Genomic DNA, 25,294 nt, shown 5'->3' on the forward strand with positions numbered 1-25,294 from the left:
ATGAGGCTGCTGGAGCTGGCCCGCGCGGCGCCGACGCGGGGAGCGCGCTTCGCGCTGACTCAGCGGCGACGGAGGCGGCGGCGGCGTTAGCCGGCCCCTCGCGCTCTTTCCCTTCCTGGGGCGCCGACCCCGCCCGCCTGCTTGCTAGGTTGCCGGTCCGGCGCCACGCAAGAGAAGGCGTCAGGGGACGCGGAGCGGCGCGCGGCCCCAGCCAGCTCTGTCTCCGGCATTAGCGCTGCGGCCGTGGCGGAGGACGACGGCGACAAGGACGAGGGCCGCTCTCCCCGCTCCCTGCGTGCGGCGTCGCTCCGCTCCGCTGACCAGCCCTCGGGAGTGCAGGCGGGGAGGCGGGATGGAGTGATAGGGAAGGTGACTCGGAGCTTGGGGGCGGCGGGACCCGGATCCACCTCGGTCCGCTCGGGAATGCGGGGAAGTTGTCTGGGCGGACTGGCCCGGGGAGCCCCCACGCCAGGGTTGGGGTGCGGGCCGGGGGCCGTCCAGGGAGGTGCGCCCCAAGGCTTGGCGGACTGGGTGGGGGTGGGTACGAACCGCGGCCGTCGCCGCGGAGCGCGTCCCGAATGCGTGGCCGCCCGTTGCCCGGTGTTTCATCACCCGAGTTGCCACGAGGCTCCTTTCGGGGAGGGACGGGGTGGGGGAGGAGGGGGCAAGGCCGGCCGAGGAGGGTCGGCTTCATCTGTGGCCCCTGATGTACTAAAGGTGGCCAGCCTCATTTGTAATAGCGTGTCCTACCAGTTTCAACTGCGGAGACCTCAAACTTGCTTCGCTGCCCACCCCCCAGCCCCAGGACAAAAAGGAGAAAAGTAGTATTTCTGTGTAGTAATTTTGCCAGCACAGACACGCCATTTCTTCTCTTCCCTTCACAGTTTTGCAGGAGTAGACAAGCGTGATGTTCCCTATAACTAGAAGAAACAAGTACTTTTTGAAAGTGCTAATTAGTTGTTACTGGGGGAAGTTACGTTTTATTAAAGCGACTTGTCAGTGTGGTGGTAAAAGACTGGAAAGTTTCAGTCCTGGTCTTTGAACAGTCTTTAGTAGGTGTGGAGGAACTTTCCCAGATTGTTTGATTTTTTTTTTTTTTTAATGGCTATCAAGGAATAGTTAGGGCTCAGTATTTTAAGTATGTTGCTTGCTTCCCTCCACAACATTTGCTGGATGCGTAATTGACATGTTTATCGCATTGTAACAAATGTTTAAGCCTGCACGTCCGTGGCTTGTTAGAACATTAAGTGTTCATGCACAACCTTTAATTGAGGGAATGGTTACCTTTTCGCACAGGTTGTAACTTTTCAGTTCTTTGCACACACACGTAGGTAATTTACCATTTTATGCTTATTTATGTTCCACTGCATATTGATTTTTATCCAAGTGCCTCTCTATGGGGGATTCTTTCTGTACCGACAACGGTAACAAGTTTATGTTTCCTTAGGTTATTTACTGGCCAGTTTTTTTCTTAAGACCAGTGCTGTTTCACTTGATAGAACTAAAGCGACTCAGCTTAAGCAATTTTCCCTAAATTCAAGATGATTTTATAGGACGTTTTAATACGGAATTCACAGAAACTCAGATTTTCTGAGTATGCAGTTTTCCAAAGAATCATTAAATTTTCATTTTTGCAGGGGTGAGGGAAGAAAACCTGTGTTTTCCAATCTGTTCAAATGCCCATTTTTTAGTATATGATAAATCTAGACTACTCCAAGTAGTCCCCTTCCCCCATGTGGCAAGCTCTGAATTCTAAATAACCTGTTGAGGGCCCACTATGTGCCAGGCATGCTTTACATGTCTTATCTCATTGAAGTCTTAACAGCTTTATGAGGTAGATGGTCTCTTTCCCACTTCATAGAAAGGGCTGTTTTTTTCAGATTTCCTAGTTGTCCATGTGGCCCCAGTTTGAAAATTACTAGATTGGAGTACAAATCCAGGTATTTCCAAACCCAAAGCCTATGTTCTATGTCTTAGAGGCATAATGGTGAATATTTGAGACAGTTCTTTCCCTTCAAGATTATGGAGAGAAAACAAGGAGGCAGCGACAACATATCAGCACTTAAGAGGGGCATTTAATCCAGTTTAGGAGAATTGGACAATAGGGATCAAAGAAGTTTTCTGGAAAGAGGTGACATCTAAGCTGAGTTTTGAAGGACAGGCAGGGGTTAACAAAGTAACAAGAAAAGAGCAGTGAGTGCAAAGATGAAAGGCCAAATACCACTGGCCTTGCTGGGTTCAGCTGAAGAATAGTCATTCAAAAGTGTGTGCACCTTAATCCTGGGGGGGGGGGGGGGGGGGGGGGGCGGTGCTACACTGCCTTGCTGTAGTCTGCAAGTATCTAGAAATAAGAAGGGGCTGGACTTTACTCTCCAAGGGCTCTCAGCACATAACCCGATTTATTTGTTTCAGGCAGGCCCTGGGGAAGACAGAAAAGCATATTGTAGTTGGGGTCCTCTAACCTAGATCAGATCCTGGCCTCACCACTCCCAGAAAGGCTGTGCACCCCCATCCCGGGCCTTTAGTCTCTTGGCTTCTTTAGGCTCTGATCTTCTCTTTGGTTTATGATAATTAAAACACCCCTCCCCCCCCCAAAAAAAAAAGCCCTACAGCCATTTTATGTGAGCAGTAGTCCTGGTTTTTCTACCTCATAGGTATTGAGAGGATAAATGTGATTTTCACATTATTTAGAATTTGTTCCTTGTTTCCTCAACTGTACATTGTATCAAAAACCAAGTAGCCTTTTGGGACTTAATCATGTTCTTACTTGAGAACGTTCGACCATATATTGTGAAAAAGTGAATTGCTTTCCAGAGACTAAATATTCTTTTTTTTTTTTTTTTTTTTTTAATGTGTATTTATTTATTTATTTATTTATTTATTTTTTAATATATGAAATTTACTGTCAAATTGGTTTCCATACAACACCCAGTGCTCATCCCAAAAGGTGCCCTCCTCAATACCCATCACCCACCCTGCCCTCCCTCCCACCCCCCATCAACCCTGTTTGTTCTCAGTTTTTAACAGAGACTAAATATTCTTAAGACTAGTCAGTATTAAGTTCTTTATCAATTTTTATAGCTACTATTAAAAAATGTTTTGTGAAATAACATTTCTAAAAGTGGCTGTCAAGAGAGTCTGTTGTTTAAAAGTTAAATGCCTGGTTTTTCACTCCTCCACTTCTCTTTCATTTGACTTCTCTTGAAGTACTTGGTAGACACTCCAGTAAGGATATTGAACTCTGAGGTCACTATTTAGCCATTCTGAGTTCTGTATTTTTTTTTTTAAGATTTGTGATATTGACAAATGGAAAGGGGCAAATTAGTATAATAAGATAATCTAGGCTTGTCATTTTTTGGTGTAGTCATACAGTTGTACTTTTAAGTACTGGAGGTAATAATATTGCATAAATTAGATACTTCTGTTTAGAGATGAGTTACTTCCTATATTCATGATCTTAAAAATTTGAGAACATCAATGACATATGTTAGATTTTTAGAAATTACACATTTGTGGAGTATTTAGTATTTCTTCTAAGACGGGCTCCTTTAGTTGTAATTTTGGATAGTTTTCAAAAGTTCTTTTAACATTTAAACTTCTTTGCATAATGTTATCCACTTGTGATATTCTGGATAAGCATTAATTTTGTTTATCAAATGTTTTCTTTCAACTTTTTGTGTGTCTGTGCAGATGTTTGTGGATTCTTCTGTGGGATCAGAGGGCACGCCTATTGTAATCAGAAAACTCCAAGAATAGCAGCAGGGATGGATGAACAGGCTCTTTTAGGGCTAAATCCAAATGCTGATTCAGACTTCAGACAAAGGGTAAGTTAAGTCAGCTTAATCATTTTTTAAAGGTTACTACAGATTTGCATTTTAGAGGACTTGAATTAAAAAAAAAATACATCTGATGAAGATTTCATTTGAGTAGACATGAATGGAGACAAATTTGATGTACTTGAATATATTCTGAATATACAAACAGTGAGCATTGTGATTTGTGTTTTAAAAGTTGGTTTAACAAGTATTGAAATCCCATGTGTGATTCAAGGCAGCTCTTTATGTCACATCAGTCATTGTTTCTATTTAGTTAAAAGTTGTAATGCAAAGACTCTTCGAAGAACTTTCCATAGTGACAGACATGCGTGTTTTATCTTTCTATTGCCTGGCTTGGTCTGATGTTAATGATACTTAACATCCTTGTTATTTAGTCCAGGCAGACATGTAAATTAGCAGTTAGAATATGCCATGTCTTAGGTTACATAAAATGGTCAGATGACAAGGAATCCATGGGGCGCTGGGATATTTGGACAATTAAACATAATGTAGGCTACACCTGTAATCATGGCTATAGCTGAATGATAAAAGAAGAATCTAAAGAGCAAGCCTATAATTACATTTGTTAAAGATGTGGGTGTTTTGAAGTATAGGGTAAGTGGAAGGAGAATCCTTTTCTCTTTCCACTTCTCATAGCAAAGGATATTTTTTACAAATGAGCTAAATGAGGTTAACAATCTCACTAAATAGTATTGCAGTTTTTGTGCTTTTAAGCAGAATTTTCTTCAGTAGTAAAAAAAAAAAAAAAAAAAAAAAAATTTAAGCAGAATTTTCTTCAGTAGTAAACAAAAAAACAAAAAAAAACCCAAGTACTTTCTAATACAGTTTCATGCCTCTGCTGTTGAATAAGTAACAAGCCCTCCACATTGAGGGCAATAACAGGAATTGAGATTTAAATATCTGGCTAGTTACAAGATACTTAACAAACTAGTTAGGACATCAAAAGACATTTAAAATCACGTTTTCTCTGTGTAGACAAATTTCTTTCCACAGGAGTTTAAGCTGCCTTATCTTCAAACCCTTAGTCACATAGTTGAAGTATCATAGATGTTTACCTTGGTATTGTATGGCTATGATTAAAAGCCTTTTAGTATTTGTTATTATAGTCTTTTGTGGTTTTTTTTTTTTATGATCCCTTTTGGAAATTATTCATTTTTTATTAAATACCACAATCCAACAGATTAAAAAAATTTTTTTAAATGCTTATTTATATTTGAGAGAAAGAGAGATGGAGTGTGAGCAGGGGAGGGGCGGAGAGAAACAGAGACAGAATCCTCAGCAGGCATCAGGCTCTGAGCTGTCAGCAGAGCCTGAAGCAGGGCTCAAACCCACAAATTGAGAGGTCATGACCTGAGCCGAAGTCAGATGCTTAACAGATCAAACCACCCAGGTACCCTCTCCCAACACATTTTTTAAATGTGTAATTATTTTATTTTTTGGAGAAGTAAACCTAATGCATTGTTAGTAGTTTTAATATAAAGTTACGCTTTTATCAATAAAATTGAGTTCCATCAGTCATAGGCATATATTAAGCATCCAAATTCAGGCTTAATTTGATCCCCTTAAGCCATCCTGAGTAATGGAATTAATTAGGATAAAAAAGAAGGAATCTTAAAGTGAGTTCTAATAGTTCTGATGCTGGAAATGAGTAGTTGGGACACTAATTCAGTTTGATTGTAAGATAACTGTGTGCCAACCCCATTTCTTAGTTGTCTGGCTATAGTTCTGTTTTTCTACAGGGGCAGTAGCTGAAGTGCCTCTGTTGCCACTTAGAAGCAGCAATCTAGAGCATTAGAAAAAAGGTATGAAATAAAAGAAATAGGTGATAAAAGCTTTGACTTGTTCATCATTGCCACAAAATTTTATTTTAAAATGTTGGTAATGCATGGATTCAGAGTTAAAAGACTTCAGTTAAAAACTGAAAACTTTCAAGTTATTTTCACTTTTTTAATGGAATCGCTGTCTTTGGCTTAAAACTTACTAGTTAAAGAAACTGGTAGGTCAGTGATACACTGAATCCCCCCCCCCCCCCGCCTTTTTTTTGGTAAGTGATACATTAGGTGGTAATGCAACGTACATGATTGACTTCCACCTTGTCCTTAAATGGGACAATAAATGTTCCTAAAGGAAACCCAACGTTTCATGGAATATTGTTAGACAACAACTGAACTAGATTCTTTGCAGCAGCCTGGATTCTTCTGGTCTTAATTTTCAAAGAGAGCCATTATTTATACTTGTGGGAGCAGCCAGTGAGACCACATATGAAAACCCATTCCCTAATCCCTCACTGATACAATTATAATAAAAGAATATCACTTAAATATGGTAGCTTTTTGGCTTTTTTTTTAAACCTCTAACCTAAAGAAAAAATTTTACATCTTGATTGTGTGTATGTGTGTGTGTACAGACATATATGAATAAATATATTTTTTATTTAAAAAAATTTTTTTTAACATTTATTCATTTTTGAGAGACAGAGACAACATGCGTGGGGGATGGGCAGAGAGAGAGGGAGACATAGAATCTAAAGCAGGCTCCAGGCTCCGAGCTGTCAGCACAGAGCCCGATGTGGAGCTTGAACCCACGAGCTGCGAGACCATGACCTGAGCCGAAGTCGGATTGTTTAACCGACTAAGCCACCCAGGTGCCCCAAGTAAATATATTTTTTACATGTGTATACTGTGTGTATGTATATATATGTGTACATATGTACACATTTTATATGTATGTATATATATACATACACACAGTATACACATGTACACATATATACACACACGTACTCATATATAACTAAAACAATTTACGCAACATAATATGTGCAGTGTACTGATATTCTGTCATTTTTTTTATTGCTGATCAAGAGCTATACAATTTATTTCATTACTATTGGAGCACAAACCATAGCTTTAAAAATATTTACTAATTAAAATTAGGTTCCTCTAATACGTAATGTTCTTTCTACGTCATTTCAAGGTTTATATCAGTCATTTCAAGGTTTATATCAGCTTTAAAATTATCTAGCACTGTTTTTGTGTTATTTTCTTGGCTGTTTGAGGTACTTTTCACAGCTCGCTAGGATTACTATTTGTCCATTGTCCTACGTGACATCTGTATCTGTCATTGATGCCATTTGAAACAGGCTACTGGAAGAGTGGCAGAAGTCGTTCCCATTTTCCCAGCAGTCTAGTAAGGAGCACATGGACTTGGTGCTTCATCCATCTTGACTATATTTTTGAACAAAGCCCTGAATTCCCAAGCAGAGAAATATGAAACATTTCCTAAAGCTTTTCAATTGTTAGTACTTTTCCAAAATTCATATCATGTAATTGGACTCATTTTGTAATCACCTCTTTAATAGCATATTTGCTATTAAATAGGAAAAATGCCCTTTATGTACCATTTTATAATTACATATACCTCAGGAACACCGCACTTGACAAAGCACTTGTGGTTTTTCTCTTAATGCTCCTAATTATTCACGGGACAAAGCACTTGTGGTTTTTCTCTTAATGCTCCTAATTATTCACGGAGGTCTGCAGGGCATTTTTGTGTTGTCTTCTTTGCTGTAAGGAAACAGGAGTATCTAACTAATAGAATTTGCTTTTTACGTAACCTTTTTTCTAGGAATGATCACTAAGTTGCACATACTTAGAAGCCAGTATTTTAGCGCTTTTTTTTTTTTTTTTTTTTTTAGGTGGATTGATTTGTTTATGGTTTGCTACTCATAAAATATTTTAGTATCAGTAAGGCACTGAGACTGACCATTCCACATATGTTTTCGGCTTTGTAATCTTACAGGCCCTGGCCTATTTTGAGCAGTTAAAGATTTCCCCAGATGCCTGGCAAGTGTGTGCTGAAGCTCTGGCCCAAAGGACATACAGGTAATTAAAACAAAATTTGCATGACTTAGAGGAATTTAAATTTCTGTGAACCTGATAGGACTCTTAAATTTGCCTGTATTTGGAAAACGTTTCCATAAAAACATTTTATGGCTTGTGTTTTGGAAAACCATTCAGTGTAGAAATGAGAAAAATAGTAAACTAATAATTTGGCCATTCCAGGATTGACTTTTCAGTAAGTCTGTCTTTTGCCGTATGCTTTTTGCACCCGATAGCAGATCCCAGCAGGAATACAGTGCAGTAAGAACTTCCTTATGATGGTTTTCTAAAAGGTTGGCAGAGGAGGTAGTCATAAATTGTATGTATCTTAAGTTTTTATTTTAATTTAAAGTATAAAAAAAATTTAGAGTGTATACACATTCACTTAGCAGCTTCTTTATATTAAATCAAGCTCTTTCCTTTATGTATATGCCACTACCATTCACTTCATCATTCTTACATTGATCACACCTATAATGCATCCTCTACAGTTTCCACTTTGGCTCTCCAGTGGATTGAAGAAGTTAGATGGTTTAGTTACTTAGCCCCACCTCTCCAAGTCTTCTAGTTATCTAGCCCACATCAAATATGCAGAAGGATTTTCCTTTTATAATCAAATTTTTTTAATTTTTCTTTTTGTTTGTTTATTCACTTAGAGACAGCACAAGTGGGGGACAGGTGGAGAGAGAGTCCCAAGCAGGCTGTCTGAACCATCAGCTCAAAGCCTGACCTGGGGCTCAGATTCACAAACAGTGAGATCATGACCTGAGCCAGTCAGTCACTTAACTGACTGAGCCAGCCAGGTGCCCCCTTTTTAAAAATTTTATTTTAGGGGTGCCTGAGTGGCTCAGTCAGTTGAGTGTCCCAGTTTTTTATTTTGGCTCAGGTTGTGATCCCAGGATTGGGGGATTGAGTCCTGTGTCGGGCTCTGTGCCGAATGTGGAGCCTGCTTAAGATTCATTTTCTTTCTTTCTCTCTCCCTCCCCCTCCCTCCCCCCCCCCCCCCCTTTCTTTCTCTCCCTCCCTCCCTCCCCCCCCCCCTTTCTCTCTCTCCCTCCCTCCCTCTTCTCCTCTCCCCCCAATCCCCTGCTCCTCCCCCTGGCTTGGCATACGCTCTCTCTCTAAAATAAATTTTAAAAACTTAAAAAGGAAAAAAAATTATTAAAAATTTTTATTTTAATTCCAGTTAATTAACATGCAGTGTTATATTGTTTCTAGGTGTACAATATAGTGATCACCCTGTGCTCATCATGACAAGTGCCCTCCTTAATCCCCATCACCTATTTAACCCATTCCCTATTTAACCCATTCCCTTAGCCACCTCGCCTCTGGTAATCATCAGTTTGTTCTCTATAATTAAAAGTCTTTTTCTTGGTTTATGTATCTCGCTTTTATTTTTTCCCCTTTGTTCATTTGTTTCTTAAATTCCGCATATGAGTGAAATCACAGAGTATTTCTCTTTCTGTGACTGACTTATTTCACTTAGCATTATATACACTAGCTTCATCCAAGTCATTACAAACGGCAAGATTTCTTTCTTTTTTATGGCTGAATAATATTCCATTGTGTATCTATACCACCTTTTCTTTATGCATTCATCTCTCAGTGGACACTTGGGCTGCTTCCATGTCTTGGCTATTGCAAATAGTGCTGCTATAAACACAGGGGTGCATGTATCCCTTTGAATTAGTGTCCTAAGGTTTTTCCTTTTTGTAGTGTGACTTCCTGTGAAGTCTTTTTAAAGCGTTCAGCTTAATTTTTACAAAAATAGGAACTTTCATACTCATTTCATTAGTTTATATAATGGTTAACTAAGTTACTTAACTGAAAAAGACATACAATTGACATAGTAGGGCGTAGGGAAACCCAGCTGACTTAGGGTAAGCAGACAACTTGCTGGTGGCAGTAGATGCCCCTGGGTGTTAGTGATGGCTTCTAGCTGGCATAGTCAACGTGCTGTGGCTGTGAGTTGCCACCGTTGACGGTTGGAACCAAGTACTCCACGTTAGAGTTTATTTCGAGAACATCTATATGCCTTAGAGGATATAAGATCTGGCTTTTAAAAGGATTTCTGTAGTATATTTTCCAGTGGAAACCTAAGTCTTTTATAGTTCAGTTAAGGCTTCAGTGTCATCCATGGTAAGGATAGAAACCTTAAGTTCTCAGAAGAGGTGGTAATTAAACCTAACTTAATTAAAAGATTGTTTCAACTTCTTGTGTGTGAAATTATTTTGTTTAGTTAATTCATGTAGTCTAAATTAAGATACTGCCTATCCTTGTATTTACCAGTTAGCTTTAGATATGAAAAATTGTTCAATGATTAAGGCTGGCCCAGACAAACTACACTACATGAACAGATTGTTGTTATTGCTGGTATTTTTGGTTTTGCTTTGTTTATTTATTTATTTTGAGAGAGAGAGAGTTGAGAGCAGGGGTGGGACAGAGAGAGGGAGAGAGAATCCCAAGCAGGCTCCGCCCTGCCACCGCAGAGCCCTATGGGAGACTCGAACTCACGAACCGAACCGCAAGACCATTTGACCTGAGCTGAAACCCACTTGAACACTTAAATCGACTGAGCCACCTAGGCACCCCTGTTGTTCTCTAAACGGATTTTGTTAGAGATTGTAGTTGACTCACTGCAGCTCTGCATCACCCCTAGAGAGACCCTTGAGAGTAGAAAACTGGTAGATAACTGATTTTTGCTCCCTTCTTACAAGGGCAGTGTATCTGTAACTTGGTTTTCTGCATGACATTTTGAGGCTGAACTACCAGTCCGAGTGACACTGCTCGTTTTGGATTTGGTGCAATGGAGCTGTCTAGGGTTGAATTTTAAGTATGATTTCAGTTACTAATCTCTGTTGGAATCAATCTCTGGGTATTTGACCATTTGTTATTCTACCCCTATTCTAGCCTTTCTGTTGTAAAGTGTAGGAGTTGTTACAGGAATCCAAACATCTAGAATTTAGGGGGAATCCCTTCTGTTCGCAAAGCGGTATACTTAAGCTGCATCTTAATTTTTGTCATCATTTTGCTTATCAGATTTAATGGAAATATTCATCATTGTATAATATTGAAGTTCTAAACAAATGGATATCTGTGTAACATATGAGATCAAGAGGTAGAAAGGAAGCCAAAGGTCTCCTTTGAGAAACTTTTCAGCTGTTTCACTAGTATTTTACTTTTGATTTGTTTTCTCTAAATTCTGTTCTAACCTGGTTTTCCTTTTTTCTTTTTTAGTGATGATCACATAAAGTTTTTCTGCTTTCAAGTACTGGAACATCAAGTTAAATACAAGTAAGGCTTTTCTCACTGTTTTGACTCTGAAATTTGTGAGGAGAGACCATTTTCTAAGTTAGTTTTTTTCTGGGAAAATCATAATATAAGCTGTAGGTTGAGAGTGCATAAGTCACATCCAGTTTATAGATGTGTTTTGATTTATTCCAAAGTGTTTTAAAAATACTGACTTCATTGGTTACAATAAAAAATCCAGACATTTCACACAACAAATTAGATTTCAAGCTTCTCTGGAAAAATCAGAAGATCTAGCAACAGCAAACCTGTTTTCTACATGATAACTCTGTTGGAGGTTAGTGGCAGTGTGGCCGTTTGCATTTAGAAACCTGCCTCAATTAAGCAGAAAACAGTGAATCACTGCTCAGAGGACCCTTGGTTTGCCTGTCGATTTATTTTGTAAGTCACAGACCTCAAAACATAGCCATATTTCCATTTGAAAAATTCCACAGCTCCCATTTTATTTTCACGTGAGCTGAACCTTAAACTAAGATCAGTGGTTGATATACTACCTACCAGGCCCACCCGTCTTTTCTTTAAAGCCATGATGAGAAGCATTCTCAATTTATTTTAGGGAGTTTTAAGTAATTGAGTGTTACATAGATTTTCCCTTTCAAATATATGAGGCTGTTACTTTTTAAACCACAGACACCAAATACAGGCGTTACTATTTTTCTTCTCTATTTTGGACAGATACTCAGAACTAACTACAGTTCAGCAACAACTAATTAGGGAGACGCTCATCTCTTGGCTTCAAGCTCAGGTAAACTAGTAATTTTATTCCGTACCTCAAATTGCCAGATATTTAAATTTTTAGTTTTGTAAGAGTTTAAAATTTTACCTCAAAAATGTTGGACATTTATCCTCCATTTGATCCCATAGCTCTTTTAGAAAGTGCTGATTTCAAAGATCATGGGTATAAGAAAGCCTAGCAATGATTTAAAATTATATCAATAACTGAAACTGTCATGCTTTCCATGACACATTGTTGAAACTTGGTTTTAAAATAGTTTGTTGTTGTTTAACTACTTGACAGAAACAGATACTTGTTTACTTTTAAACATGAGCCCTCCTGGACAGCCTCTTTACAAAGGGGGGGGGGGGGGAATCTTAGAGTTTTTTGTTCATGTTGTGTTCTTTTTTGTTAATTTTAACTAATCTTAGCATATAAAGTAGTAGTTATGTAGGTGGAATTTTTATTTTCCTTAAAGAGCAAACAGCTAGAAGAAAAGCAGTTAGTAAAAGGAGTAAGTAGTAAAACTCTACATGTGAAACTTTTCTCTAAAAGTGTGAGAAAGAGAAGTAACCATCTTTGACTCTTTTCCACCTGGGTAATCACTTAAATACTTTGGTAATTTTTAAGCATATTTGTTGCATAGCTAATCTAGACTGTGTAGAGGTTTGGTGAGTTTTTGCCTATCGATGATAAATAGGAAAACAGTATGAGAGTTTCCAGTTTACATTTGATTTCAAGGACAATTTCTCTGTTTGTCAGATGCTGAATCCCCAACCAGAGAAGACCTTTATACGAAATAAAGCAGCCCAAGTCTTCGCCTTGCTTTTTGTTACAGAATATCTCACTAGATGGCCCAAGTTTTTTTTTGACATTCTCTCAGTAGTGGACCTAAATCCAAGGGGAGTAGATCTGTACCTCCGAATCCTCATGGCAATTGATTCCGAGTTGGTGGATCGTGATGTGGTGCATACATCAGAGGCAAGTAACTTCCCATTAATTGTTAGTTGATTTTTTTTAAGTTTATCCATTTTGAAAGAGAGAGCATGCGTGAGAGAATCCAGTTCATGAGCGCAAGAGGGGCAGACAGGGAGAGAGAAAGAATCCCATGCAGGCTCTGTGCTGAGCCCAATGCAGGGCTCAGTCCCAAGACCGTGAGATCATGACCTGAGCTGAAATCAAGAGTTGCATGCTCAACCAACTGAGCCACCCAAGTGCCTGTAATTGTTAGTTTTTAATGAAGATTTTGTAGGAGGTGATGGGAACATAATAAAAAAAGAGTGGGATGTCTCTTTTATTCAGAGACACATTTTCTTTTTTTTTTTTTAATTAAAAAAAATATTTTTTTTTAATGTTTATTTTTGAGACAGAGTGCAAGCAGGGGAAGGGCAGAGAGAGAGGGAGACACAGAATCTGAACTGGGCTCCAGGCTCTGAGCTGTCAGTACAGAACCTGACATGGGGCTCAAACCCATGGACTGTAAGATCATGACCTGAGCTGAAGTCAGATGCTTAACACACTGAGCCACCCAGGCATCCCTGGAGACACATTTTCTTTTCTTTTTCTTTCTTCTTTTTTTTTTTTTTTTTTGTTATTTATTTTAGTAATTTCTACATTCAACATGGGGCTCAAACATCCCCAAGATCAAGAGTTGTATGCTCTTCAACTGAGCCAGCCAGGTATCCCCAAATTTTTGCAATGATTATAAATTCACCCATTTTTAATTTTGTTCTACAAAGGAACTTGAACTGGCTTTTTTCCCCCAAGTGTATGTTGAAATTAGAGTATTACTTTAGAGGTTTGTTTTTTGTTTTTTGTTTTTTTGGTGGTTTTTGGGTTTTTTTGTTCATTTGTTTTGTAATGAGGCAAGTACTTTCTCCAATGAACTACACAAATTGGTTCTCTTAGGAATTTTTGAAGCAATGCAGTCTGTATTTACTCCTGCTATATAGTTAGGAGGTATCGTTGCTTATCAATCTGTGCCCTTTCTTCTGTATTCTCAATTACACAGCCCATCACCTTAGTCTTTATTTCTTCATTATCTGATATAACTTTTCTCCTTATTCTTTCACTTTTTTTTAATGGTTTATTTATTTTGAGAGCACGTGGGCAGGGAAGGGCAGAGAGAGAAGAGAGAATCCAAGCAGGCTCCGTGATGTCAGTGCAGAGCTTGACACAGGTCTTGATCTCACAAAAAAACCGCAACATCATGACCTGAGCCAAAATCAAGAGTAAGATGCTTAACTGATTGAGTTACCCAGGCACCACACTTTCTCCTTATTCTTTTTTTTTTTTTTTTTTAATGTTTATTTATTTTTGAGAGAGAGAAACACAGAATCTGAAGCAGTCCAGGCTCTGAGCTCTTAGCACAGAGCTAACATGGGGCTTGAACCCATGAACTGTGAGATCGCTACCTGAGCCAATGTTGGACACTTAACTGACTGAGCCACCCAGGCACCCTTCACCTTCTTCTTAAAGGACACAATAGAAATTGCTTGATTCAGGAGTATCTGGGTGGATCAGTTAAGTGTCCGACTTTGGCTCAGGTCATTATCTCACGGTTTGTGAGTTCGAGCCCCATATTGGGCTCTGCACTATAGTGGTCCCTCTCTCTCTGCCCCTATCTCAAAAATAAATAAACATTAAAAAAAATTGCTTGATTCAAATGTATAAAATAAAGTCATATGTCAGAAATACTTAAAACTGTAAAGGTTATTATTATGCATTTAAATTATTACCATTCCTGCAGAATGTATAAAGATGTTGATTCACTATGTTGTATACCTGAAACTGCTGTAATATTGTAAGTCAACTATACTCAAAAAAATTTTAATTAAGAACAAATTTCCACTCTCTTACGTAGGTTAAATAATCATGTTTGTATAATATTGACAAGTACCTTTTATCATATGCTTTAGATTTCTAAGTAATGCTTATTTATAGTTGGGTTTTTTTTATTAAAAAAAATTGTTTTTAATGTTTATTTGTGAGAGAGAGAGAGAGAGAGAGAGAGAGAGAGAGAGAGAGAGAGAGAGAGAGAGAGAGAGAGAACATGAGCAGGGGAGGGGCAGAGAGAGGGAGTCACAGAATCCAAAGGAGGCTCCAGGCCCTGAGCTGTCAGCACAGAGCCCAATGCAGGGCTCGAACTCACAAGCCATGAGATCATGACCTGAGCCAAAGTTGATTTAACTGACTGAGCCACCCTGGCACCCCTATGGTTTATGTCTAATAAGAAATCTGGCGCTGTGGAATGCAACAGAAAAAGGAAATTAAAAGAATCACAGGATATGATTTTAGAGTTGAGAAATAGAAAATAGTGGCAGGGAATGTGTTAACAAGTCTGGAAGTTTAGTAGTGAGGAAATTTGTGTAACTGTTCAGATGTCAAAAATTATTTTGTGTGGTAATCTACTCGATGCATAAGATGTTTTATTTTGTTTTTTAGGAGGCTCGTAGGAATACTCTAATAAAAGATACCATGAGGGAGCAGTGCATTCCAAACTTAGTGGAATCATGGTACCAAATCTTACAAAATTATCAGTATACTAATTCAGAAGTGACATGTCAGTGCCTTGAGGTAGTTGGGGCTTACGTCTCTTGGATAGACTTATCCCTTATAGCCAATGATAGGTAAGTATACATATATTATCAGGATTTAAGTCTACAAAATACAGTGTGTAAAACTCATGTGTTTGAAAATGTTGTAACAGTTTTATTTTGCTGTTGCCAGGTTTATAAATATGCTGCTAGGTCATATGTCAATAGAAGTTCTACGGGAAGAAGCATGTGACTGTTTATTTGAAATTGTAAATAAAGGAATGGATCCTGTTGATAAAATGAAACTAGTAGAATCTTTGTGTCAAGTATTACAGTCTGCTGGGTTTTTCAGCATTGACCAGGTCGGTAAATTTACGTATTAAGTTTTCAAAATTGTTAGAACAAAGTAGGACAGGTATTAATTTAAATACGCTTTCTTTTTTCCTTTTTTCCCCAATGTTGTAAACTCTCCGTGAGATTGTAAATAAGGAAACACTGTATTCAGAAAGCCATAATGTTCGCTGTAGCATTTGCCTTGGACAGTAAATTATATTGTTATATTCAATAATTACATATATAATAATACTTATTATGACATATATATTATATATACTATAATGTATACATAATATATATAATAATACATATATAATATACATACTTATACTTATATATCTATAATATATATATGTGTGTGTGTGTATATATATATATATATATATATATATATATATATATATATATATATATATATAATTATACCAGTTCTTAAAGTTGAAGACCTGGGATGGTACCTGCAGTTGTGCATTTTTAACAAACTCCCAGTTGAATCTGATACCATTGGTCTGTCCTTTAAATAGCAAGGAATATCCTATATACATGGCAGTGTGTTTTGTTTTTTTTTTTTTTTTTTTTTTTTTTTTTTTCAACGTTTTTTATTTATTTTTGGGACAGAGAGAGACAGAGCATGAACGGGGGAGGGGCAGAGAGAGAGGGAGACACAGAATCGGAAACAGGCTCCAGGCTCCGAGCCATCAGCCCAGAGCCTGACGCGGGGCTCGAACTCACGGACCGCGAGATCGTGACCTGGCTGAAGTCGGACGCTTAACCGACTGCGCCACCCAGGCGCCCCAACATGGCAGTGTGTTTTGACCAAAACTATACCCCGTTATAAATGTTATATTTTCACCATACTTTTGATTGTTATTCATTTGAGCTATGTACGTTGTAGCCCCAACAGAGTGAGGGCTCTGAGTGTGGTAAATAAGTAATTTAGAAACAGAATATGGAGGGGTTTTGTTTTTAAGATTTTTTTTTTATGTTTATTTTTGAAAGAGTGCAAGTGGGGGAGGGGCAGAGAAAGGGAGGCAGAGGAAACAAAGCAGGCTCTGTGCTGACAGCAGAGAGCCCAATGTGGGGCTCAAACTCACAAACCGTGAGATCCCGACCTGAGCTGAAGTTGGATGCTCGACTGACTGACCCAGCCAGGCGCCCCATGAAGGTTTCTCTTTTGCCTGTGACAGTGATAAAAAATTACTAAGGAATCTTTGAATTGCTGGTATGTCAGTAGTACAGCTCTACCGTTATCCTTGCCGACAGAAGAATAGTAGTGTTTTCTTACATTGCTAACAATTGTCTTATTTAGTCTGCGGTAAAAGACCTAAAATGATGAAACTAAGATCTCTAAAGAATCATCGTAAGAATAATTAATGAAAATAATGTGAAGTTTAAGTTCTGACTCTTAACACTGGTATGACCTTAGGCAGGTGGTTATAATGGCAGTTCTATCTTTCTGTAGCATAGTTGAGGCTCACATAGTTTCAGAAAGGACTGTTACAGATTGTTATACTGTAGTGTGACATTAACTGTTATAGCATATTTACTAAATCAAACAATTTAGACAGAAGGTTTTGAAACCACAGATCTCTTTTTTTAAGCTTTTATAACGTTGGCAGTAGAAGCACACAACCGTTGGAAAGAATTGCTTGGAAGAGTACCAATGGCCAATAATAGTAGAAGAATTCAATGAGTTTCCAGTCCAGGTAGTAGAATAGTTAAATTTCTGTTAAGTTTAAAATCGAGTTGTAGAATTGTCACTTGACTCATACTAAAGTTGATAGAGTTTTTCTTCTTACTCTTAGGTGGGAGGTTTTAAATTGAGGTCTCTTTTGATTGCTTGTAGGAAGAAGATGTTGACTTCCTGGCCAGATTTTCTAAACTGGTAAATGGAATGGGACAGTCCTTGATAGTTAGTTGGACTAAATTAATTAAGAATGGGGATATCAAGAATGCTCAAGAGGCACTACAAGCTATTGAAACAAAAGTGGCCCTGATGCTGCAGCTACTAATTCATGAAGATGATGACATCTCTTCTAATATTATTGGATTTTGTTATGATTATCTTCATATTTTGAAACAGGTAAGTCCTTGTTTTAATCTTTTTGTCCAGTACATAATATAGAAGAGCCACAGAGAATTGAAAAATATAGGAAAAAAGAAAATACCTGTCATTCTACTAGCTAGCTACATTTACTGTTAAATATTAATGTCTTTCCGTCTTCTTTTTTTTCCAACTTCTTAGCCAGAAAACGAGAATGGCCAGAATCTAAAATTTGCTAGATTTTAACAAGCTCCAGAATTAAGTGTAGGTTTACGTTATTTTTTCATTTTGAATCTGTGTATGTTTGTTTTGGCTCCATGCCAAGCGTGGAGCCCAACTCAGGGCTTGAACTCAAGAACCTGAGATCAAAACCCGAGCTGAGCTAAGAGTCAGATACTTTAATCGACTGAGCCACCCAGGTGCCCCTGTGCTTGGTTTTAAATATAGTAGAAATTTTGTTAAACATCATTCATTATTTTAACTAAATATACGTTACTTATAAATAATTTTTTACAATTAAAAATCTCTCCTTACAGAGTTGTTTCCAATAAGGACTTAAAATGTAGACAGTAATAGTCTCCATGTTAGGGCTTGTAGCCATTTATTTATTTTTGTTCATTTTTTTCTTTTAATATTTATTTTTGAGAGAGAGAAAGCATGCATGCAAGCATGGGGAGGGGCAGAGAGAGAGGGAGTCAGAATCTGAAGCAGGCTCCAGGCTCTGACAGACAGCACAGGGCCCAATGTGGGACTCAAACTCACAAACTGTGCCATCGTGACCAGAGTGGAAGTTGGAGGCTTAACCAACTGAGCCACCCAGGCACCCCTGTTTATTTTTGAGAGACAGAGAGTAGAGGAGGGGTAGAGAGAGGGAGAGAATCCCAAGCAGGCTCCGTGCTGTCAGCACAGAGCCCTACAACATGGGGCTTGATCCCACAAACCATGAGTTTATGGCCTGAGCTGAAATCAAGAGTTAGACGCCCAACCTACTGGGCCACCCAGGTGCCCTGAGAAGTTGCTGAGTTTTTTGTTGTTGTTGTTTTAAAGGGTTTTTTAATTTTATTTATTTTGAGAGAGCACAAGCAGGGGGAGGGGTAGAGAGAGAGGGAGAGAGAGAATCCCAAGCAGCTTCCACACTATCAGTGGGCTTGAACTCACGAACCGAACTGTGAGATCATGACCTGAGCTGAAATCAAGAGTCGAACACTTAACTAACTGAGCCACCCAGCTCCTCAAGAAGTTAGTAATTTTTAAAAGGCTGCAGGCCCTAGGGTGCCTAGTGGCTCAGTGATTAAGCATACAACTCTTTATTTTGGTTCAGGATGTGATCTCATGGTTCCTGAGATCGAGCCCCACATCTCTGCACTAACAATGCAGAGCCTGCTTGGGATTCTCTCTCTGCCCCTCTCTCTCTCTCTCTCTCACTCAAAATAAATAAGTAAATTTTTTTTTTTTAATCACACAGCAGGGCAGATTTATTAAAAACAAATTAATAACTTCTCATTATGTAATTAGATGAGAAAACCGTTGCTATTTTATTTACATTTGATTAGTTGAATCAAGTCCAGCTTAAAATGATTTTTTTCCAAACTGAGTTTAGCTTCTATATTATTGTTGAAAACATAACAGATGTCTGCATACATACCTTAAGAAATTTTAGGTAACGGAAAGACGTGAAGAAAGTTAAAATGACTATTGGTAATTCCACTGTATGTCTCTTAATGGATTTCTAGCATTTTTTTTTTTTTTTGCCTTGTTTGAAAATAAGGGAAGACCATACTTTACTGTCCTGTAAACTTCTTTGCTGAATACATTATAAATAATCCTTATAGTTGAAATTCATCTATGTGTCAAGTTATTTACTAGAAATGGACTTGCTAGATCTTAGGTTAGGTGCATTTTAAATGCAGAAAGGTACTACCAAACTGCCCTCCACAAAAGTTGTGTGCATGTTTTAAAAGGTCTTAATTGATGAAAAAAACATTTTGATGAGTACGACTTTAGGAAACCTAATAAATTGTTGCTTGCTTTTTTTTTTAACAGCTTACAGTGCTCTCGGATCAGCAAAAAGCTAATGTAGAGGTAATTGACTTATTTTTGCTTCTTATAAAGTGATACCAGAATTTGTGACTGCAGTCTGTCTTGAAATATAACAACTTCAAAATATGTCAAAGGAAACTGACCCAAGATATTTATTCTTAATTTTAGGCAATCATGTTGGCCGTTATGAAAAAACTGACTTACGATGAAGAATATAACTTTGAAAATGAGGTAAGAATTTTCATTGGGAAGAAATCAGTTTTATTCGCTTACCTCAAATTAACATTTTCAGTTTTGCTTAGAGTTCTTTAAATAAAACAAACATTTTAACACTCTTGCTTATATTGACCTCCACCTTAGGTGAAATTAATAGAAGCCTCATAATCCTTCATAATACCCTCAAAAAATGCCTGTTTGGTATTTTATCCCTTTTTAAAACACTTATTGTAGCACTGAATTTCGTAAAATATTGACAATACAATTGCTGATCATATCTCACTTTGTATTTAATAGAAGTGATGAGTTGAGACCTTGTCAGTGGACCTCAGATCATAAGTGTCTATGGGAAAGTGGGAATGAAGCACTTAACTCTCTGGACTTCTTGTAGCTACAAGTCTTGTCCAGGGTTGCCAGTGAGTTATTTTACACACAAGGATCGTCAAGTACTTTCTATCAACTCAAGCGTGGTTTATACTATTTTGCAATGTGCTAAGTGTTCAATTCCCCATCTGAGGCTTTCAAAAACTTTGGACTATAAAAAGGTAATGGTGATGATAATGAACAAATTGCACACTTTAGTACGAAACTTGTTATATACAATATCTTTATAAGATATTACAAGATACAAGGAGTATGAATAAGGTGGTGAACCTTTTGTGAAGCCCATTGTGAATCCATTCTGCCTCTAGGTTCTTGTCCTTAACCTCCTCCCTATACTGTTTCTGGCTCTAGGCTTTTGAGGGCTAGGGCTGTGTTCAGAAATGTTTGTTGTGAACAGGGGAGGAAAGGCTACTAAACGTAGTAATTTTTCCTACATAAATAAATATTAACGAAAAAAGTACATATTAAATTTACAAATGCAGAAAACTGTATGAGAATGAACCATTTACATGAATTTTAAGGTCTTTTAAGTTTTAAAATGAGAATTTAAAAATCTGTCTTAGGGTGAAGATGAAGCCATGTTTGTAGAATACAGAAAACAACTGAAGTTGTTGTTGGACAGGCTTGCTCAAGTTTCACCGGAGCTACTGCTGGCTTCTGTTCGCAGAGTTTTTAGTTCTACACTGCAGTAAGTGTGTGCCTGTTTTTGTAAGTGGTCTCTCTCTTCCCTTTTCTCCGTGATGATGGTCTACAGTGCATGATTCGTGTAATTTATTAATCTTTGTTATTTACCAAGGTCTTATGTTGTATCTGAAGCAATGCATTTGACTCCAATTATCTTTTTTTTTTAATCCCTGTATAGGTAACCTGCAGTGTTATATTAGTTTCAGGTGTACATTATAGTGATTCAGCTTTACACATTACTCGGTGCTCCTCACCATGAGTGCACTCTTAATCCCTTTCACCTATTTCATCCCCTTCCCCTCCCCCCTCTGGTAACCATCAGTTTATTCTCTAGTTCTCTTTTGTTTTTTGGTTTGTCTTTCTCTCTTTTTATCTCTTTTTCCTGTGTCTGTTTTGTTTCTTAAATTCAACATACGAGTGAAGTCATTGGGCATTTGTCTTTCTCTGGCTTATTTCACTTAGCATTATCCTCTCTAGCTCCGTCCGTGTTGTTGTTGTCTCCATTTATGATGATCCTTGTGGGGAAAACACTGCTTTTGGAACATAAACAGCGAAATGTATCACGAGTCATCTCTAATTTTGTGATGTAATTTTGTTGCCTGTTAAAATTAACCATTACTATGATTTCTTAATAACTAAAGAGGCTTTTGTTGGTGTTCTATAGAATGTTTATATGCAGATGTCATGTACATGTTCTCTCTTGGTAGGAATTGGCAGACTACACGTTTTATGGAGGTTGAAGTAGCAATAAGACTGCTGTATATGTTGGCAGAAGCTCTTCCAGTATCTCATGGTGCTCACTTCTCAGGTGATGTTTCAAAAGCTAGTGCTTTGCAGGATATGATGCGAACTGTAAGTATACTACAGATCATTTATTTTGAACATAATTTTCTGTTTTCACTGCAAGCTAATGGGAGTTCCTTAATTAGCATCTGTTAATACTGGGGTATTTTGATGTTACAATGAATTAAGGACAGATGTCTTAACTTTTTTCTGCTCCAGTTGGTAACATCAGGAGTTAGTTCCTATCAGCATACATCTGTGACATTGGAGTTCTTCGAAACTGTTGTTAGATATGAAAAGTTTTTCACAGTTGAACCTCAACACATTCCATGTGTCCTAGTAAGTATATATTTTATCCTCAGTTTCTGGGTTTTTTTCCAGGTATTTCTGCTAATGAGCAGATAGTAGTCTATTTGTATACATTTTCTTGGAGCCAGAAGCTCTCAGAAACTCTTGAATACACTGAAACCGACCCCTACTCTATTTCTTTAAAATAGACAGTTTCTGGCTTAATCAGTCATCTAAAACAAGTCCTCCAGGGCCTATTGGTGTCCTCAAGAATTATTTGTTAAATATACCAGGTTCCTGCCTTCTGGGAGCTAAGAAGTAAAATCTGATGGGAACAAACATGTATTGTGACAATAACAATAAAAGCCGTAAGTAAGTGCAGAAGTAGTGAAAGTGTCTCCGTTTCCTTAGATGGCCTTCTTAGATCATAGGGGTCTGCGGCATTCTAGTGCCAAAGTGCGGAGCCGAGCTGCTTACCTGTTTTCCAGATTTGTCAAGTCTCTAAAGTAAGTACGAAATATCAGCTGTTATGTGTCCTTTTTAAGATTATTAAATACGACCTATAAATTATTTTCTAAAAACCTAGTGTAGATTTGGTTCTTTTTGTTCTAAGGCTTTTTTTTTAATGAAATGTTCTTTTTTGGTATCATAATGTTACGACTTCATTTACTATTCATTAGCCCCAGGTACTTTGCAAATAAAGCATACCTTTATATAGAACAGCTGTTGTCATTAACGGCATTAGTTATTTAATTTTTTTTTTTTAATGTTCGTTACTCACTTGTGAGAGACAGAGAGAGAGAGAGAGAGAGAGAGCATGAGCAAGGGAGGGAGAGAGAGGGAGGGAGACACAGAATCCAAAGCAGGTGACAGGCTCTGAGCTGTCAGCACAGAGCCTGATGTGGGGCTCAAACTCATGAGCTGTGAGATCATGACCTGAGCTGAAGTCAGACGTAATGGCATTAGTTATTTATTTAGCCAACAGTTTTATTGGTGCTGTAACTGTATGCCTTCTTTGAAATTCTAAAGAATATATTTCTTATTCTTAGAAATAAATTTTCTAACCTAATCTGTTTTTGTTTTTTTTTTTACTAGTACCATTTTTGGGGGGAATGAAAACTCATCCTAAGGCTTATAAGGTTATAATTTTAAAAAATCATAGCTAGTCTTAATGATTACACTGACTAACGTAGAACGGAACTTTTTTTTTTAGTTCTGCCCTTTATAAAGGGGGATTTGGTATTTTGAGCACTATTTACATAATTGTGATTTTTTTCTTCTTTTGCCTTTTTTCAGTAAACAAATGAATCCTTTCATTGAGGATATTCTGAATAGGATACAAGATTTATTAGAGCTTTCTCCACCTGTAAGTATCTATCTTTCCAAATTACAGATTCTCTCCAAATATCATTGAAGCCATACGTGCCTTTAGCCTTTAATGCTAATGCCTTGTAGGCAGTTTTCTTAATGAAGGGTCAGGGTGGCAGAGAGGAAGAGGGTGTGTACAAGGATTAATTACTTCTGTTTACCAAAATTCTGTTAGGATTAGTAAACATAGTACTAGAATTAATAAAATAGTGATAGAAAATAATCAGGAATTGACTGATAAATTTGGCAGAATGAGATACGGTCTGTTCTCACTGTTAAATGTTGGAAGTATCTTACGGAGAAGGAAAAATTTAATTTCTAAATTATTTCTTATTTAGTATATGATCATATTAGCCATTCTAAGTGACTACTACCAGTAGAGTGACTTTTTTTGAGTAATTTAAGGCTTTGGCTAAAAATGTTTAAATGCTGGTTGATATTTTGGTATTCATTTCATCAGAAAGATTTAAATTGAGATACTTTGTAAGTATATTTTGACCTCTACATGTTTTTGTATACTGACGTTGACTCATTTTTTTCATTTTGATAAAAGTTCCTACTAAAGCTTCCACTTGAGAAGTGTTAAACATAAAATAATACTTTTGTTCTTTTCATTGAATATCAAAACTTAGGGTTCAGTGGTTACATAATTTCACTAAATGAAAGATTACTAATGAATTATATGCTTAAATTGTCTTGGCATATTACAAAAACCTATATATGAAAGAACTTCACCTAATTAATGCCAGTTTTCCTTGGCAGCTTTACAGTGACCTTATAAGACCTAGGCATTCAGAAAGTTTTATGTAGCAATATCATCTTATACATATTAGAAATCTTTGATTTTTTTTATACTGTTTGTATAAACAAGGGCTTAAACTATAGCTGCAATCCCTTTTTAGTATATAAAAACACTTGGTTTAGAGGCTTTTACTGAATGTTGTCTGCTTAATAGGGTCATGAGTACCCATTTTTAAGTACCGTTAATTAACTCATTTATTTTTTATTTTAAATATTTATTTTTGAGAGAGAGAACATGAAGGGGGGGAGGTTGGGTAAGGGAGACCGAAGACCTGAAGTGGGCTGTGCACTAACAGCAGTGAGCCTGATTCGGGGCTCAAACTCACCAACTGTGAGGTCGTGACCTGAGTCGAAGTTGGATGCTCAACCAGCTGAGCCACCCGGGTGCCCCAGGACCTAATATCCATATGGCTGCTTTATCTTGGTGTTTTTAACCCCTAAAGCAGTGATTAGTCCTAGTGGTACTTAAATGCTTTAGCTACTTCTATATGGGGACATGCTTCTTTTAATAAATGAGGTACTCTTTTAAATAAAATCACCACATAATTTGTTCTAAAACTAGATTTTTATGTAAATTTTTTTAAGTTTATTTATTTTGAGAGAGAGAGTGCAAGCAGAGGAGAGGCAGAGAGAGAGGGAGACTCTCAAACAGTCTGCACTGTCAGTGCAGAGCCCAGCACAGGGCTCTAATTCATGAAACTGTGGGATCATGACCTGAGCCAAAATCAAGAGTCGGACTCTCAACCAACTGAGTCACCCGGGCACCCTTTTTATGTATTTTTTCTTAGGTTTATTTATTTTGGGAGAGACAGAGACAGGGAGAGGGGCAGAGAGAGAGGGAAACAGAGAATCCCAAGCAGGCCCTGCACTGTCAGTGTGGAGCCCCATGCGGTGCTCGAACTCACGAAACTGTGAGATCAAGACCTGAGCTGAGATCAACAGTCTGATGCTTAACCAACCGACTGAGCCACCCAGGTGCCCCATGTGATTTTTTAACAGGGAGCTTTAGTGTTGGATCTAGAGTGCACTCTGGTATTTTCACCCTCCTTTTGATCCCTTCCAAAGTAAAAAGT

At 37.8% G+C, this 25,294-nt stretch overlaps 1 protein-coding gene across 3 annotated transcripts in view; it reads left to right on the forward strand.

The window, feature by feature from the left end:
- XPOT (exportin for tRNA) overlaps positions 1-25,294 on the forward strand; it is a 37,395-nt gene continuing 12,101 nt past the window's right edge. Inside the window, exons 1-17 of one of the 3 annotated variants that reach the window (XM_042947061.1) lie at positions 1-369; positions 1,881-1,940; positions 3,691-3,824; positions 7,638-7,720; positions 10,955-11,011; positions 11,702-11,771; positions 12,504-12,722; positions 15,186-15,370; positions 15,471-15,639; positions 17,460-17,696; positions 19,701-19,739; positions 19,866-19,928; positions 20,861-20,985; positions 21,689-21,833; positions 21,984-22,103; positions 22,464-22,558; positions 23,349-23,418. In XM_042947061.1, coding sequence (XP_042802995.1) covers positions 3,765-3,824; positions 7,638-7,720; positions 10,955-11,011; positions 11,702-11,771; positions 12,504-12,722; positions 15,186-15,370; positions 15,471-15,639; positions 17,460-17,696; positions 19,701-19,739; positions 19,866-19,928; positions 20,861-20,985; positions 21,689-21,833; positions 21,984-22,103; positions 22,464-22,558; positions 23,349-23,418 — 1,737 coding nt within the window. In that variant the 5' untranslated portion in view covers positions 1-369; positions 1,881-1,940; positions 3,691-3,764. The remainder of the gene's footprint in view (positions 370-1,880; positions 1,941-3,690; positions 3,825-7,637; positions 7,721-10,954; positions 11,012-11,701; positions 11,772-12,503; positions 12,723-15,185; positions 15,371-15,470; positions 15,640-17,459; positions 17,697-19,700; positions 19,740-19,865; positions 19,929-20,860; positions 20,986-21,688; positions 21,834-21,983; positions 22,104-22,463; positions 22,559-23,348; positions 23,419-25,294) is intronic. The other 2 variants (XM_042947060.1, XM_042947062.1) reach the window with 2 other exon arrangements.

This window comes from Panthera leo, chromosome B4 (assembly GCF_018350215.1).
Source record: "Panthera leo isolate Ple1 chromosome B4, P.leo_Ple1_pat1.1, whole genome shotgun sequence".
NCBI lineage: Eukaryota > Metazoa > Chordata > Mammalia > Carnivora > Felidae > Panthera > Panthera leo.